Source organism: Amphibalanus amphitrite, unplaced genomic scaffold (assembly GCF_019059575.1).
Source record: "Amphibalanus amphitrite isolate SeventyFive unplaced genomic scaffold, NRLGWU_Aamphi_draft 001920F_arrow, whole genome shotgun sequence".
Taxonomy (NCBI): Eukaryota; Metazoa; Arthropoda; class Thecostraca; order Balanomorpha; family Balanidae; genus Amphibalanus; species Amphibalanus amphitrite.
Window position 1 is genome coordinate 13,129 of NW_024883413.1, and position 18,397 is coordinate 31,525.

General features: G+C 52.7%; 1 protein-coding gene across 2 annotated transcripts in view; it reads left to right on the plus strand.

The window, feature by feature from the left end:
- The window catches only part of LOC122375787 (serine/arginine repetitive matrix protein 1-like), a 31,486-nt gene extending 13,122 nt beyond the window's left edge, over window positions 1–18,364 (plus strand). Inside the window, exons 1-6 of one of the 2 annotated variants that reach the window (XM_043355291.1) lie at window positions 944–1,534; window positions 5,563–5,673; window positions 12,231–12,375; window positions 13,149–13,358; window positions 14,142–17,479; window positions 17,731–18,364. In XM_043355291.1, coding sequence (XP_043211226.1) covers window positions 1,361–1,534; window positions 5,563–5,673; window positions 12,231–12,375; window positions 13,149–13,358; window positions 14,142–17,479; window positions 17,731–17,823 — 4,071 coding nt within the window. In that variant the 5' untranslated portion in view covers window positions 944–1,360 and the 3' untranslated portion in view covers window positions 17,824–18,364. Of the gene's footprint in view, window positions 1–943; window positions 1,535–5,562; window positions 5,674–12,230; window positions 12,376–13,148; window positions 13,359–14,141; window positions 17,480–17,730 lie in introns of those variants that run through there. The other variant, XM_043355290.1, reaches the window with a different exon arrangement.
- The last annotated feature ends 33 nt before the right edge of the window (window positions 18,365–18,397 follow it).

Consider the following 18,397-nt stretch of genomic DNA (forward strand, 5'->3'; position numbering starts at 1 on the left):
ATTTTCGCGTTTAAGTTTTACTGTAGAAACACATCGCTGGGTCATGTCCATTTTCCGCCAGTGAGAGATATTTTATTTAATCGTTTCGGTGCATGTGGTCCATTAAATGCTTAAGTTTTACAACAACAACAAAACTATGTTGGGATCATGTCGAAACTATATAATATGTGAGTTTCATAAGGCATAGCATATAAATAACTTAGCTTATAACATCACTGCGCATGTATGGGAACAGACTGGGCACGGATGACTTCAATGAATCATTGCTATCAGCGGCACTTGAAAGAGTGTTTGATGGGATTGTTTGCGCTTCTGTCAAATACATCTCTGCCGCGCAGTGGATGAAGTGTTTTCCCGTATCGCACAACATGGGATAGCCCCGCCGGTGGAGTTTGATCCATTCTGTGTCCAAATGCATCTTTGGGGTCTCTGTCTCTCGTTACCTCGATCTCTCAACGCTCTTGCAACTACTCCCAAGAGATCTAATGGCTCATACGAAGTTCTAAAGCTCTGAAAATTGATAGGTACCGGACGGATAAAAACGTTAATCTTTGAATACCTATGTGTTTATCTACGCAATTAAGAAGCAGTATAAACAGAACAAAAGTAAACTATGTTTAGAATCAAATGAGACATTATTACGTGTTCAAGACTCCCGCGTTACATCTTTAGTTTGACGAGGTATGGCTCATTGGCTCTGCTAGCCTGTAAAACAACTCCAGCCATCTCACACTGATACTCTATTAGCGATTCAGCGCGACTGCCGGTCCAATTTTAGCGGTACTGTACCGTGACCCAGCTGCGGGCCAGCCCGTGGCCCACTGACGGCCTGTGACGTCACACCAGTGCCGCTCGGCCGCCGCGGGAACCTCGTGGCCTCTGGGGCGGCGTAGCGGCGGCGGCGGCGGCGGTGGCGGTCAACCCGCAGTAGGGTGCTGGGCAGCGGGCCGTGCGGCGGTGCGGCGCGGCGGCGGATTGGAGGGGATGTGACCCACGTCACTGGGAGGTCGCAGTGTGGAGGACTGAGCACGGAGGACTGACGTCGACAGGACTGAGACTGACGTCTGTTGGAGAATTGACACGTCGAGCGGAAACTTAACGCCGGAAGGATTGACGTAGAGCCGAAAATCCACGTCGGACAGACCGCGGGATGAGCTGAAGCTTACGTCGAACTGTATCTGAAAACTGGGCATTGAGTGAAGAACTGAGATTTAGTGAGGACCTGCTGCATAGTGAAGCTCAATCTCCAGAAACTGAGAGCAACCGCCGGTCCTTGGCTAACGGACTACCACAAACTTTGCAAACTGTGAAGCGAAAATTGTGGACTCTCTTAACTGTGAGGTGTGAATTGAAATCGGCCATGATGCGGGAGCTGGGCCCGCCGCTCCAGTCAGCGGCCATGACAATGCTCTGGGTGAACGGTGGCAACGAGATGGGCGAAACACGGGCGTGTAAAACCCAGTCGCTCTACTATCCCAGCAACTCAGAGCTGACCAAACCCAGAGCCAAGGGTCTCAGGATCAGCATGCTCCAGGTAGGTCTGGTTGGCGGTAGAAATAAAGAGCGGCATCGCGTTTCACATTGTCATGGTGGTTAGTTTGTGTCCCACTCTCAGCGGTATTAGGCGTGGACATGGTGAGTATGTGGTTTATAGGCTTTATCGTTTCTCATGGTCCCACTCGTATTTTTTTCTAATATAGTCATATGTTCTGTATTTATCATGACCAAATGGCCGTAATTATCTTTGATGTAACATCATGGTATAGATGAAATCTAGTCAAATGCAGGTTAATAGGCATATGCAAACAAATGGTGGGTAGGTATGTGGGAACGACAGAGGCTTGCTGAACGACAGTTGAACTAATTGACCAAACGTCCATGAAGGATAATTATTTGGAAACCCGAAGCATGTGAAACATTCCAAGTACCTAGGCATGTGTTTCTTAGGAGGTTTTTTGGCTGTGCTAATTGCTCCATCTTTTGAAAACATTCATAGAGCGATAGCAATTCCGATGTCATTTTAATTATGTTGACAGCATATGACAGTGGGAACACTACTTCAACTTTGAATCTGTATCTATGTATACAGTAGCCGTTACATTCCTTAAGCTCCCATCCTCTTCTGCACCGCCACTTCAACCAGCTGATTCCTCCTCAAATAACCCGGAAATCACCGACTCATGTTTTACCACATGCCGAGATATCCCTTTAACATTAGCACGTGCATTTGGGAAATGGCTTCGGCCCGCCTCGGCTAATGTTGAAGGTATTTGGGAAACGATTCGGCCCTAGGGCTTTTTGATTTTCCCAGACAAAATTTTACTGAATATTCTGAGCGGAAGAACCAATTTCAAAGAAGATATTTACGGATTGTGTGTTCACTAACAGCAACAGCAAAAGTAAGTGACTGCGTGTTTACTTACTTTTGCTGTCAACGCAATTCAACTAAACAAGGTTATCGTTCCAATGCCAATGTATTTATTGCTGCAGAACATGGTCGGAAATCGGAATAATAATTATTTCTACATAATGCACGCAAAAAACGATCAATTTAAATGCGTGAAGCATCTTAACGTGCCACAATGAAACATTTGATATTGTTCCAGCTGGGATCCAAGACGCGTTTGATTCAGCGTTTCACCCAATTTTCAGTTTTCCTCACGGTTTCCTCACTCCTGCTGGACTCCATGTTTTTATTCTAACTTCTGGCGCCTCACCATCTTCATCCTCAGCTTTTTCAAACCCTAAATAAGGAGGAAGTAGGAATTTCATCTTTCATACTCAACGCAGCCCAATCATGAAAAACAAAAAAAAATAATCACGGTGACTATAAATATGAACATAGTACTAATATAATACTAACACAATATTAAGATTAAAGTGTAAAATATCAAATGAATATGATATTAACTGTTGCGCCGGTACGGCATGTGGTAAATCTCTTCCCAACCTTGGGCTGTGAAAATGCAATTTTATTCACCTCGGTTTTTGGCTACGGACCTCGTGCCTACCGGCACTCGGTCCTCCGCACAAAAACCTCGGTGAATAAAACGCATTTTCCCAGCCCCGGTCGGGAATATATATTCCCAAATAAAGCCAGCCGGTACATGGTTTCCCAAATAAAACCGACCGCATCACCACCACTCAACACGTTCTCCATTTCAGAAACCACATCCCCGAGCCATAACTTTCGACTGCGACGCATTCCCTCCCTACTTGCTCGACCCACAACACACGACCGGGCGCTTCCCGGTTCCCGCGCCGACGCTGGCGACCCTGCGTGACCCACATCCGGCTCTGTAGAGGTCAGAGGTCACGGAACGCGCTGCCCCCGGGATGCCTATTGACGGCCGGGCCCGCCTGCCGACAGAGCGGCCTGGCATGACCAATGTGGCCTGGCCGGCTGAAGGCTGGATGGTGGGATTCTCTTTGTTTGGGAGGAAGGCAGAGGCCACTTGCATTGTGGCGAGTTTAGATACTTCTCCCACTTACGTATGGCATATTTTGGTCATTACGTTTGTACCAAGATATCGCGAGTACCTACTTTGAATTTTCATCCGTCATATTTTGAATATTTTCAACACAATTATGGCTGGTTAGGTGCACCAGCTCATTTCTTTATTTTCCGTTATCTCCTTGCCGTTAGATCTCTAGCGTTATTCATATTTTTTAGTAAAAAACAGACGAGCTTAAAATGACCACTTACAGGTCCTTCAGTGACTGCCGTCAGTTACTTTTTCGAGTTTTTTTTTTAAGTTTGCCGGGTCAGTTCCTTTACAGTTGACTATAAGTGCTCACTACTTTTCCCAGAAGTATGTGAAACTGCATCTCAAACATCCCACTCAATGATCGTAAGTTGCGCGGTGTACCACTGAACCAAAAAGGTCGAACTGGTTGTCCCGGCCCGGCCGGTCGGTGGTGGCCGTGAGGCCCCGTCTGGTATTGTTTAGCTGGCAGTGGCGCAGTGCCCGCAGGAGTGTTTGTTGATTTGGGTCGAAACAAACAGTCGGCGTTTCGTTGAAGCTCACGGAGCACACCTCCCAGTGTGACCTGTATTTGGCGGTCCGTCGAACGGATATAAGGTTTCAGTGTTACGTGGCAGTGACATATTCTGTAGCCATGCGTGGTTTTGCGGTTATCTGACCCTGCAATTTTGATTATTTTAACTTCCGAACTAAAATCTACCACATTGTTTTGCATTTTTTAGCATGAGAGATAGGTGTGACGTCTGTGTTTGGTAGACCCTAACATATACCCTTGCTTTGGCTTAGCAGTTCTATAATAGCTTAACAGCAATAAAAACTGGTCTTTTCTCCTTTGTGATCAAAGCTGGTCATTCTTATCAGTATGCAAGCATCCTTCGTTTGTCGTAGCTCTGTCAACAGGCGTTTCAGCGGGCTCATTATATTTGCAAATCACGTGGGTGCTCCCTGAATAAAATCACTCACTGAGTCATCTACCTGGGTGTTCCAAGTCCTATTCAAATGTTGGCTGAGCGGCTCTCCTCTGTTGTTGTCGGCTCGCCTGGCTCCGGCTTTGTCTCTGTGACCCGATTTTATGTATTACAGCCTGCCCGCCCGCCCACTTGACCCACCGCGCGCTCCAAACGCCCGCCCTCCCGCCTGTCCGCCCGTCCGCCTGTCTGCCCGTATGCATCCTGTTGTCCGCCCGCCTGCCCGCGTCTTCGCCCGCCTGTCCGCCTGTCCGCCTCCCGCCCGTCGAATTGTATGCCGACCTCGCTGTGTCCTGTATTCGGGTCCCGCTTTTATGCAGAGCGGCGACCAAATGGGACGGCCAGTCAGTACAGGTGAACTGGAGCTCCACGCTGGGTCATTGGCCAACCTGCTGGGTGTGGCTGACCCTTCACTCCCATCACTCCGCGAGTTGCTGAGTGACCAAACTTCCCGGGCGTGCCCAGCCTCCGGCCGACAGTCTGTTCTTTTCGGAGCGCCTCGTCACGCGATGCCGAGCTGGCTGCCTGTGTGCCAGCTGTCGACATCATTCCAGAGAGCTTGCAGCGCTCTGCAGTTATAGGTCAGCGGCCGGAGCCGCGTACCCGCCAGACGTGGGCGGCAGTGAAAATCTCCGATAAAAGCGTGGCACCATGCGGGTAAACCACCGCCCGACCTTGATCAACTGATATAGTTGGGTACTGGCTACGCCAGCTGAGGTGTGTCTCTGCGAATGGCACCCGCTGTCTGCCCGCCTCAGACGGAAAGTGGTCACTGCTGACCCTGCGACCCCCCCCCCCCCGCTCCTTGTGTCCCAGCGCCAGGAAAACTCGGACCAACACAAATGACCAGCCCCTGCAGCCGGGTGACGTCATCTATAAGCCTCTGTCCTCCGGTTCATGTGCCAGTTTCCCTACACAGAGTCGAGCTGTGCGGTGTCTGTTCCAGTGTTGTTCTGACTGACCAGGGCTGTGTTCGATCCAGGCGCAGCGAGCGCGGTGCTTGTGTTTGTGAGAACCCGGTGTTTGTGAGAGCCAAGCGGTGTTTGTGAGAACCCGCCGGTGCTTTTGTAGCCGACGGTGACGCGGCGATGTCTCTGTTTGTCTCACAGGCGGAGCTGCGCAGTGTGCTCACCAAGAAGCGCGGCGATGACGTCGATGACGATTCCGGTCTGCCGAGGTCACCTGCGACACCGCCCGACGGCCCGCTACACACGTCAAAGGTGAGGCCGAAGACGGTGGGAATGGGATGCTAGAATTGGAGAGTGGTTCCTCTTCGGATGGGAGGCTGGATAGGATCCCGGGGCACCTCCTTCTGTTCAAGGAGGCACTCTGCTAGTGGTGGTAGTTGCTGTTATTTTCCTAGAGCTAAATTGATTAACTTGCTTATGTATCTCCATCCGGCGTTGCGGTGGGCTATTTACAGAACTGCCAAGAACAAGAAAGTGTTAAACCAGCGTGAGCATATCACATAATGGATTTTTAATGTCATCGCTGTCTTACAAGTTGTAACCTACCCCTAATGCATGTAAGTACAAGTCACTATCTTGATCTGACACATCGAGTGCTTTCTTGCCATCCTGCCAGCTGGTATTGGACACGCGAGGCTAAGTGGTGCACGCGCTTCACCTTGATAATTGTTCAGTCGGGAGAACGGGTAATGCTCCGTGACCGCGTTCCGAAACCGAGACACGCTTTCTCGGACGTGACAGCTTGTGGTGGATGATCATAATTGCTCGTGAAACTTACTCCATTTGGTCCTAGCTACACAATGCAAACAGGCGTTTTATGTTGTCTGAAATTCATTGAGCGTAGTTCCCAGGCGCGCACTGCGCAGCATTACCGAAAGTACAGTTTTCCCGTCGTTGACATTTCCGAACCTTTAAAGAGTGAACGGTAACTATAATAAGTGCATATGTAGGATAGTACCACGGTAGCAACAATAGGTGCTGGAGAGGAAGAGGTGAGAGTAGAATTGAAGAGGGAGATGTGAAGTGGCTGAGAACCGTAAACCGTGTACAACAGGACACTGTCTGGCCCTGCAGGGAGCGCCGTGTCGTGTCAGGGAGCGGGAGTATGCTCGAACCGCCTAGAGAGGTGCGTCACCACAGGGTGCGACGCGTAGTGATCGTATCACCTGCCTGGTGCCAGGATAGTGGAGGCTGCGGACACGAGGGATTGGTCTGCTTCGTGGACTGAGATGACTGGATATCATATAGCATGTCATTCAGTTTCCGCTTCATTTTTCTTGTGATATGGACTGTTGTTGGATTATATTGCAACATAGCAACAATAGCCATAAAAGGTTGCGTTTATTTAATGTCTTTGTATCTACGTTATTATTGATGTTGAGCTGAGGAACCAGATATTTTTCTCTTTCACTTTTGTTTTGTCTTCAATAGATCAGCTGATAGGGGCGCTGAATGATGAAATTAGGCCGGTTCGTCCCTACACGCAATATTCATCCCGTCCAAGCAATGTTTTCTACGACTCAACTAGGTATAAATCGGGTGCGCAATATCATTATTACCGTCACATAAATACTGCTGCGTGATATAATCACAGTCGTTGTATCATTTCCTTCTGCAACCTGGCCTGATTTGTCCCAGCACTTAGTGGTAATTGGCCGAAAATGAGCGCCGAGCGGGTGCCCGGCTACCGTGTCTCGTATGATAACAGCAATTACCATCCCGTGCCGGCGCCGCTAGTGGTCCACTTACACCTGTGTTCCTCGGGCGGCGTCCCTTTGTGGGGTGTCATTAGCCTCCCTCTCCCGCCGGGCGCCTGTGAATCGAGCCACCCGCTGACATGGCAGAAGTACCGCCTGCATCTGGTCAACATCCGGTCAGCTTCGCTACTGTTCTCCGCAGTGCGCTGATATTGTTGCTGTCTATGCCTGCTGGTGCTGTACTGGATGGTGTTTTGGCATCAAGGTCAAACAAAATCTGGCTGTCTCCTGGTAGTTTGCCGTTCCTGTTCATTCATTGTTCATTGTTCGACTCTTGATTCTTCTCTCCCAGCTATTTGTCCAATCACACGTTGACCTTTTTTTCTTCACTTATCGCCGATTTGACCAGCACGTTGGCTCGACTATCTTGGATTTCTCAGTTTTGGGTATCAAAGTGTGTACGGTTCTCTGCTCGCCTCTCGGCACTTTGCATGACTATCGTTTTGCTTGTCTCTCGGTTCGGTCTCGGCTCTCTGACTCTCGGATCCCCTCTGTCCGTTCGGCTTCATCCCATCCCGATGTGCAGTTATAGTGCGCTCGGTACACAACCCCGTACACCTCCACTCTGCCGGGCCGCCGACCCGCCTGCACCGCCTGCACCGACCAAAGCCTCTCGCAGTGGCTGCTGAGTGCCGTACCCAAGAGCTCAGGTCAACGACAGGCGACAGAGTGGACCCGCCGGTCTCCGTTAGCTCTTAGATTGTTATGATGGCTGCTGTATGCTGATGCCAGCGCGTTGACAACTAATGATGACCAGCGATTTATCATGCGGATACTGGGTGTGCACCGACAGTTGAGTGGGACAGGCTTTCAGCGGCTTTAGATGGGTGGGTCTAGCTTCCGAAAGCTTGTAAATCTTCTTCGGGGCGAATTACACAATCCGAACAATTCTGGCTATCTGATTATGAATTTTCCTTAAAGGAAAAGGGCCACCTTCGTGAAATATGAAGATATCGTTGTTTTTCATTTTGACATTATTATTTTTCATTTTCTTTTTAAAACTGGTGCCAGAGGTGCACAATTCGCTAAAAAGTATTTAAAACTATTTAACATATTGGTACTATGTTGATACTCTCTACGGCACCTACTGTATGATGGCATAGCGATGACGTCACACTCAAGCCAATCAGCGTTCAGAAGACAGACTCGTCGGATTGTGTCAGATCACGGTGACTATAAATAGTGTCAGATAAGCTGATTGGTTAAAGCTGAGCTGGTTGGAGCTGATTGGTAAAAAACCAAAGCCTCGCCGCGGGTGGCTGTATTGTCGGATAAGAACGCATTCCTGGGATAAGGACGCATTCCTGGCGTATTTTCTTTTAAAATTGCCGATAACTACGAATGGAGGCCGAAATCGGCCGTAAGGAGGTAGACAGGAAGGTTTTCGGACACGGGCTACAAGATGGCTATCTCAGTTTCAATCCCCATGTTAAAGGTGGCCCTTTTCCTTTAAACGGACCGCTGGCAAAGCAAGTACTTTCTAAGGTAGCTGGAGTTGACCTATTGGTCGCACACAAATTAATCTCATCGGGAAGTCACACCGTCAACACTCAACACTTAACTCTACACCGCCCTATACACCACAACAGTCGCCTCTGGCGCCGTCTGACACTCTGTGACCTGGGCGGGGTCGCTGCCGTCCGTTCATCACCCTCTAGCTCAGCCGACCGGCGCCTGCCGACACCGCCAGCCGCCGACGTGCACTGTGCATGGCTGATCAGCAGTAAACAATGGGCTGCCTCGCGGCACACCGTAACGGGAATACCAGTTCACCGAGCTCGGTCGGCTAGTTGCTTCGGCTTGACCGGATGACCTGTGTTAGCTGCCTAATGGCCTGTTGTTTTGTACATATTATTAGTTTAGTTATTTACTAATTCGCCGGAAACGAATTAGGCTCATAGCTGAGCTGCTAGGCTGGTTTTTACAGCTTACTGAACCGTTTATGGCCGTCATTCTGAGGTATGTGACATTACTTTGCTGTCAGGTCCATCAATATCTCAGCGGTTAAGCTGTCTTACTGTTATGGCATTTATATCAGCAATGCATATCCATCTTCTCTATGAACTTTCCCCATAAATCAGTATTTCAATCCTCAATATCAGTCTATTCAGGTCGGTTACCTCAGTCTAACCCATCAACCACCTGGCTTCTTCTCCGTTCCGTCTTCCCAGCTCTTCTACAGACTATACTCTGCCACAGCTGGCCGGCCAACTCAAACTACTGCCGTCTGGCTTCTCCATGCTGAGCAGCGGTAGCTTGCGAGTAGCGGGCAGCCGGGCGGCTGACTGGCAGCGCTGGGCAGTGGGCAGCGCCGGGCCGAGCCGAGCTGGGTCAGCGAGTGGTCGGGTAACGGTGTACCGCCGCCCCTCCCCCGCCCTCCCGTCTATCAGAGCAGTCAATCGCGGTAACTTATACTACCGATACGGCGGCGGCCGGCCGACCGACCGATATGGCCCCGAACGGTACCCTGCTGATGGACGGTCACGGGTCAGAGGTCACGGGTCACGGGTCACGGGAGCACAATACGGGCTGACCTGCCCTCCACGGGAGCTCTCAGCGGGGGAGGTATAGTCCGAGATTGGTGCGGTACCCGTGGCTGATTCGTTTATCATGGAGCAGGAAGATGAAGGCATTTGACCGAGGAATAACAGTATTATATGATGAACGATGGTGCTGCTCTCTTGCTTTATACCAGGGCATCGTTCGATGACCCTGGTATAACAATAATGATGCTCGTGGCCTTTGTCCGTGCATTCTCATTGTTTACCGCTTAACTCGTGGATCAAACGACGTTGAGAATGAGAAGGCCAAAACCTTCCAAGTGCTTTTTAGGAAACTATTGATGTTTTTCTCGACAAAGTCAACAAACCCAAATGTTGGGGAAAGCTTATTCTATGTTGACTTGAGGGGGCAATAACTCATATAACAGAAAAGAAAACTACATACCATGTCTAACCATGCCATGGCTGTTAGATAAAACAAACACCCCGATAAAGCCCATCCACTGTCAGGGCGTCGAGTTCCCAACTGCTATCGGTAACCTCAGGCTGTTTATCGAACTGTTGGTGATCTCGACAGCGCCTCTGCACCAGCAACCCTGAACTCTTTATCAGCGTAGTGTGATCTTGCAGCCCATGTCGTCAATCCCCGCATTTAGGGCGTGTTGGTCCGTTGGGCTCGGAGCAGCCCTCAGACTCGGCAGGTGGCTGCTCTTAGATCGCGGGTATCGCCGATAGTCGTTCATCCGTGGCGGGCTTAGGGGCATCAGCAGGACAATGTTGGTGTTACGGGTCGACCGCCCGTTGCAGTCCCTGGCTGGGTGCAATGTTTGTTTAGGCCGTCGCTGGTATTTTGAACGACTGAACAGTGACCATTAGGCATTGAACATTTGATGATGTACCAGTTTCGACTAGTAAGTCCATTCGTTTCGCAGGTATAGATTATTTGTATGGTATGTACGTCATTCTCGTGCCATGTAAACCCAACTGATTTGCCGGGCCCACCGACATCAGCCATTCCTCGTTCCGTAAATCGGCTACCACCAGACGGAATTAAATTAGACGGCACGGTTCGCTGACTATGACCGGCCGTGTGTTCGGGAAACAGACCATCCGACCAGCTGCTGCCGCCGGCTGGCGCACCGTTCGGCAGCAGTTCGATTAATGGAGTGGAACAAACTCCCACCGCCGCCACTGTATCCGCTCTCCGCCACTGCCGCCCCCGCCTCACCGCCGTCTTTGCCCGTCTGCCACCCTCATTAACGTCGACTACAACCGCCGCTCTTGACCCTACCGGCTACCTTCGGCCCCACCAGATGTTGCTGACATTAGCAGCCTGAGTTCAAAGGCATAACGTGGTAACCAACCCTACCTCGGAGCCAGGCCGGCAGCCGGTCAGGCCGAGCTACCGTTATCCAATCGGTCACGTGAAGCCGGCATGGTATTTGTGGAAAGCTAGCTTAACGCTGAGCTGCATCAACAGGCGAACAGACGAGACCTGTCAAAACATAATCAGTAGGGTTAGATTATGGATATGTCTGGTTGACAGTCTTGAGATCATGTTGAATGATGAATGGATGTTTGTTTATTCTAGGTGACAAGTTTGTGAGAACTTTGGGTTTTCTGTGGTTAACAAAGTGGTCATGTGGTTGTCACATTTCCCCGTGACGATAAATTGGATGCAAAATACCTACTGCGGTTAAAGCCTCTTGCAGAGGACAATTAAAGTGAAACTCATTCGTTCATGGTAAGCCGACTGTATGTGACCCTACTTCATGCATGTGACCTTAATTCTCCACTTTTTAATTTGATTAATGACTTAAACCTCACATTAGTGTTATACAGCTCACCCTGAACCCCCGATGGCCCTGACCTTGTCCTTCGGTCCATGTTTACGACCAATGTACTTTTGTGCCGTCACCGCTCTGAGTCACCGTGAACTCGGCGTCAATAGAAGCGGCTTCTGTGAACTACCCGACCGAGACTATCCAATCCCCACGCCCATGTCAACGACAGCGAACGCTAACTACCGTACAAGGTCACATCACCGGGCTATTCAAGCAGTCACGGACGGGGTCGAACGCTGATAGTGATGAATCACGCACAGTTTAGCTGTCGTGAGATTCGCTGTTGTCAGGGATTCGCACTTGATTCGAACAGTAAGGTGACAAGGAGGGAAAGGGCTCGAGTTATGCATCATGTATTGACTTGTCACGTTGAAAGCTCTAAGCCATGCGTTTTACAACGGCCTTTTATGCTGTAAAGTGTCGCGACATGCACTTCGTGACAGTGAGTCACGGTTCATAAACTCTGTACGTGATCGGTACGGAGGTCACCTGTGACACATTTAATATTCACGTCTTTGTTTCTTGGAGCATGACCTGCAGCGTGACACTGCTTGTTGCGCGCTTTTAAATCCTAGCTTGTGTCCCGTGCCTTCGGTCACCGTCTGTCTGTGACCACTGACCAGTGACCTATGACCGATGGCTGATGACCATTGTTGACGTTTGTTCCTTGACCTATGACTAATGTCGCCCTGTTTCCCCTCCGGCAGACCCCGACGGGCAAGTCCGGCGGCTCGTGCAGCGATGGCTCCATGCTCTCCATCTATAGCTCCGGCACCGGCACCGGCACGGATGATGACATCTTCGGACCACTCTCAGACAACTCGAGTCGTGTGTCGCTCTCCCGTGACCAAGGTGAGGCCAACTCAACTCACACTCAACTCACTCTAAACTCAGCAGCGTCCACTGTTTGGTTAGTGAGATCACTCAGCCTCAACTGATAAGGTGCTAGCTGCTCACCCGTGTGCTCAATCGAAATCGGCGTGAGAATCGTCTGATTTCGCTGCTGTCGATAGCATCGTCTGACATCGGTATGGTCGTCAGAGCCGAACCGAAAGTCTTGGGAACTGGTAACGAAAGAGGTTTGATAAACCATGAGACATGAAACGTCAAACGGTCATCAAATGTCCACTATAGCGTTTCACATCGAATGGGCTGTCCTTGGTGATAAATCGGTGATCGCTAGCGTGTGTCCTAGATCTTTCAACGCTTCCAACCCGCTACAGCGCCACATGGACCGCTACTGACCCGTGTCGGGTGGCGTATCTGACCCTCTTATCTGATGGCTTGCAATGAACAGCGTGATGGCTTTGTGTGATCTCTCACAGAGCTACGCTGAACGTGCACACCAGGAGCTTTTTTTCTGAATAGCCGTCATAGCGCTTTTATCGTCATATTTTTGTGTAAATGTCATAACTTTTTTAATTTTAACGGTATGATATATTCGTAGTAAGAATAATAACCAACTGTATCATATATTTGGTTGATATGGAGCTTCCGTGGTGTATTTCGTTTTCTTTTATGAATATCTTCATTCCCTATGTTTTTTGTAATTAATTTACTAAGGGACCATAATTCTATCCCATGCTCAGTGCTCACCCTCACAACGCCTTCTCCCCGTCTTCCAGACTCTGCGGAGCCGCGTCCCCCGGGTGTACTGAGCCACGCCGCGGCCAAACACAGGATCGCAGTGCGACCCAAACGGAACCACGGGGCGTCCCGACCGCGTCGTCCGGCCGCCGCGGCCAGTCTGCCGGCCACTGTTGAAGAGGAGGGAGCTGAACAGTCGCCGCCGGCTGGAAAGACGGAGGAACGGAACGGCGGCAACGCTGACCAGGGTGAGATGTAGGGGTGGATGGTAAGGTTGAAAAAAGGCATGTGTTGTGCGGTAGGGCACAGTGTGGCTGGAGATGTGACAAACGCATGTTGAGGGATGAAATGGGAGTTGTCCAAGCTGAATGCTGGTTTAGTAAAGTAGGAGGTGACGAACTCGATGATGGCCGACGTAACAATCTTGACAGGTTGCGTAATGGGCATCGTGACACGCCGTTATGGATCATGGCATTGTGACGGTCGTGATTATCATGACCGTGTTCAGACCGGTCCGTGACTTTAAGTCACGTTATATGGAGGGGAAGGTCGAGGCTGTGCCGGCTTTGGCGGCTTCTGCAGGAGCATTAAACGGCTTCTGTCTCGTGGGCTAGCTCTGATTCGTTTGATCTGTTTTAGTCCGTGCTGGCCCTGATCTGATTCGATTTAGGTCGGTTCTGTCACGGCTTTCGGTAGTGGTTTTATCGTAGCATGACGTGTTAAATTGTGGTTCAATTAAGGTCAAGTGCAGGGTAGTGCGGAGGCTAACAGCTATTCAATTTTGATAAAAAAAAATCGGACGTAAGTTCTAACTAGTTGCGATGTCTCTTTTGTTGCCGAGCTACTTGGCAGTTATTTTTTAAGCATCTAACTGTTCATGGCCCCCAGACTATCCCTCCGCGTCGTTTCTTCAATAAGTTCAACCTTCGCAATAAAGTCTGTCATGATTGGCCAGTGTTCCGTTCAAACATGTGTCTGTTTGTTGCTATCCATCATGTCACCTCTGACACCGTCTCTCCCTGTGCCCACAGGTGCTCCCGCCGCCGGCACCGAGCGTGGTCGGGCCACCCTCCCCGCCGCCGGGGTCGCCGAGCGTGCCACTCCCGTGCAGCGCTCCCGCTCTACAATCGCCGATCGTCGCCTGCGTGACCTGTCACCGCGCAAACTCTGGGGTCGGGACACCTCGGAGCCGGCCCCGGAGAAGAAGTCGGAGGGCGGCTTCTTTAGCCGTCTGTTCGGCTCCCGGCGCAGTGGAAGGAAACGTAAGACTGGGAAAGAGACAGAGGAGGCACCGCGTCCCCAGCCGCGCAGCGATGTCTCTCAGGAGGACAAAGAGAAGCGGGAGGCGGTCGTCAAGGCGCCCGAGCCGGAGCCGGCTCGACCTCCGGTGTCCCTGGAGAGCGTTCGCTCGGCGCCGCCGGCAGAGGTCGCCTCAGAGCCGGACGTGGTGGACAAACCTCCAGAGAACCCCGTGGTGAAGGAGAGAAAACAGTCAGCGGCTGCTCTGGCCAGGGAGATGAAGGAGGCCGGTCTTCTGGCGGCCAGGAGGGAGGAAATGGCTCGCGCCGAGGAGGACAAGGCTCCGGCCAGTCCTCAGGAGGAGGAAGTGCGACAGGAGGAGCAGGCTCAGAGGTCACCTGAGGTCACTGTTCGTCCTCGGTCGATACTCCGCACGGGGTCACGGTCGGTGTCACAGGGCAGTGAGGGTGCTGAGCAGTCCGAGCCGCCGGCTCCCAAAACGTCAGTTGACGATGAGCCGCGGTCGCTGGAGTCGATCCCTGACCAAGAGACACCCGCCGAGGTCGCTCCTGTGGAGATCAATCCCGAGGAGCCGGAGGAGAATGATCAGGAGCAGTCGCAGGAACAGGAGGAGCATGAGGAATCCCCGCCTGTTCTCAGACGCCGCCGGGAGACTCCTGAGAGGACGGAGGAGGAACGTTCCTCTCCGCTTCGTCGCAGCTCAGGCAGTCAGAAGCTCTCCTGGATGGAGGAACTGCGTCGGTCTCCACCTCGAGAGGCATCAACAGGCTCTGGCCACGAGCTGAGAAAGACTTATGTGAAGGAGGCTAGGTCTTCCTCTTCTGGTGAGGAGGAGGTACAGCGAACGCCGTCTTGGGTGAAAGAGGAACAGCGGAAAACTCCGCCATCGTCTGGGCATGAACTTCGTAAGACTTGGATCAAAGAACAGCCAAAGACGCCGCCAGCTGAAGAAAAGACAAAAACGACCCCGCCGTGGGTGAAAGATGAACTGAGGAAGTCTCCTCCGCCTCTCGCGGCGGAGGAGGACAGGCCTCCCACCCCGCCCTGGATTACAGAGGAACTGCAGAGGGCCTCGATGCCACCGAGCGGCCCGTCTTCAATGGTCCCTCTGCGACCGGCGCGGGCTAAACCGGTCCGTCGTCCGGCCAGCAGCGCCGACCCGACCCTATCCGCCCCCGGTGGCTCCCCACCAGGCGGCCACGCTCTCTTCCCGTCACAGCCGACAGCGGCGCAGCGCCGACGCGCCTCTGCGCTGGTGTTTGGCGGCGCTGAGCCCGCTCCCCCGCCAGACTCTGGCCCACGCTCTCTGGACTCTGCCATGCTGCTGGCTGCCGACCGCACTGAGCCGGTGGAACTGCCCCGCCCGGCCCCCGCCGCCGACCCCGCAGTCAGTGCCGCTGACAGCGCGAGGATCGGCGAGGGGTGTGACGAGGTGGCTGCTTCCCCGGCTGGCTCGTCTGAGAGGCTGAGTGGTACCAGCAGTGAGGTCGAGGTAGAGCGGGGGAGTTCGGAGGCCAGCGAGAACGGAAAGAGTGAGGAGGATGTGAGCAGGAGTGGCAGCTCGGAGTCGGTTGTGGAGGCGAAGGTGGAAGGGTCGCGGGATTCGGTTGGTCAGGAGAGCGACCGCGAGGAAACCGGCAGTGGACGCCCGGAAAGCGCGTCCAGCAGCAAAGCGAGCGATCGGTCCGGATCGAGAAAGAGTCTGGCAGAGAGTGTTGAGAGCGCCGCTTCGGATAGTGGACGGTGTGACGATCTCATCAACCAAGAGACGTCCATTCTCTCTACTTCTCCGGCGACACAGGACAGGCCTGACGTTCCGGTGAAGCCGAGGACGACCTCAGAGACGGAGCCTGCCGTCCGTTCAGCAGACGCTCCCCCTTCGTCTCCCTCCTCAGAGGCGTCCCGACACTCGCCAGTTGAGAGGACCTCGTCGGGGGAGGAGGGTGACAGGACGCCCGAGTTTATGAGGGTTCATCTGCATCGGGTGGAGACGCCGTCAGCCATGACCACACAGGTGGTGGTGCCCAAACCAAAACCGAGGGAGAGCCTCTCCAAACCGACAGCGAAAGCTGAGGAGAAGGAGAAGGCAGAGGTAATGGCGGAGAAAAAGGTGGACGCTAAGAAAAATGAGAAAAAGGCGGATGCTAAACCTGACCACAAGTTTGATTGCATGACAAATGATATCCCAGAGGTTGTGCTCGTTGAGAAGCACAGCCCCCGTCAGTCTCGTGCTAGCACCCAGTCAGATCACGAGGACAGTGTGGGCAGTACCGTCAAGACGGAGTCTGAGGCACCCGCGTCTCCGAAGAGCCATAAGGCAGCGCCGGAGGTACCGGCCCGCCATGTCCTCTCCTCGGTGAGGACGCCGGAGTCCTCCCGGAATTCCTCCCTGGGCAGACAGAGCACACAGGACTCGGATGATTCAGAGCCTGTGGTGCTGCGTCGAAGGCCCCCGCCACCCGCCGCCGCTGCCACCAGCACTTCCCCCGACTCTGAACTCCTAAAGGTGTTCAAACGGCGCTCTCTGAAGTCAGTCAACTCTGAGGAGTCGGCGCCGAAACTATCGACACCCACCTCGCCAGTTGAGGACCCACTGCGGGTGTCGACTGAAGAGAAGGACTCGGACCGACCCAAACCTGCGGCGGAGACTGCGTCTGTCTCGCCTTCAGAGGCGCGTTCAGTCTGGAACCAACGCTCCGTAAGCATGCCGGTCGGCGGACCGAAGAGCCCGACGGTCCGAGAGGCGGGACCGCCTTCCATCGGTCCGATACCGACCGAGACCGCGCCGGTCCGGCCGGAGAGACCCGAGAGACCGCGGAAACCGGCACCGCCCACCCAGCCGCGCCCGTCGCCCTCGGCGGCTGTTACAGACACCCCCGCTGTGGTGACTGAACCACCGCGTGTCAAGGCGACCCCCGAGACCCCTCGCTCGGTGTCGGCGGCCTCAGCGGCGGCCGGGCCCAGTGGGGAGCACAGGCGGTCGGTTCAGCCCGAGGAGGGAGCGCCGACTGCCGACTGGCTAAAACTGGTCCGGGAGAGAAGGGAACAGCGCGAGCAGAGGGAGCAGCAGACCATGCGCAAACTGGGACACAAGGAGATCATCATTGAGGTGAGTAAAAGGAAGGTGACACGAACGTCATTTGTATCAGGTGCTACTTTTAAATTTCCATTGCAATTTATCATACGAGTATACCTATTGTTTTGATATTTCATTTAAACTGACCTTGTAAGTTCAACAATGGAATGGCTCTGCCGAGATGACTCTTGGGGTTGAGCGGTATGCTGCTAGTCTCTCTCAACGTCTATATAACTGGTCACTGGGTCTTGAACCTCCAGTAACCGATATTGTCTTTCCCACAGCCCGACACCCTGGCACCAGCCCGCGCGCCGGCCCCTCGCAGCTCGCGCGTCCTCGAGATGGCCAACACCTTCCAGAAGCTGCAGCCCACGTGACCAGCTGGCTGAACCGCCGCCACCGCCGCGCCGAGTCACGTGACCGCCCCGGTGCGGCCGCACCCAAAGACAGACTGCGGGAGTGAGAGTTACGAGTGCTGCGTGTGCCGGGTGGGACGAGAAGTGTTCCCGGCGCGGCGCCTGCCCGCGCGTGGTCCCATACCCAACCCATCCGTCGCCTTACTGTTGCTTTGCTGAAAGACTTTATCGTTTAAGAAACGCACTTGGTGCGCGGCGCGAGTGTTTTAATGAACGTTGATGACTGAGTGATTGTATTGGCGGTGCTGTTACCGCTACTGAAGCTACTGCGAACAAGTGGGGACGCCTCAGCCGAGCTGGTTAATGAGCCGGTCGGGTCTAGCTGCACACGGGGCGGGGCTCGGCGGAATTAATCGTGTAACCGTCATATGCTTACCGAGTGTGATTAAGTGCATTACTGAGCGCTCGACGCCGAGCGCTGCTGGAGTATCGCCAAGTTTCTCGGCAATATCTTTACTGTGATTGTGACGCGACGTGAATAAAATAGCGTGCGAGAATTTTACTCCCATCTTTCACAGCCACAAAACAAATCACA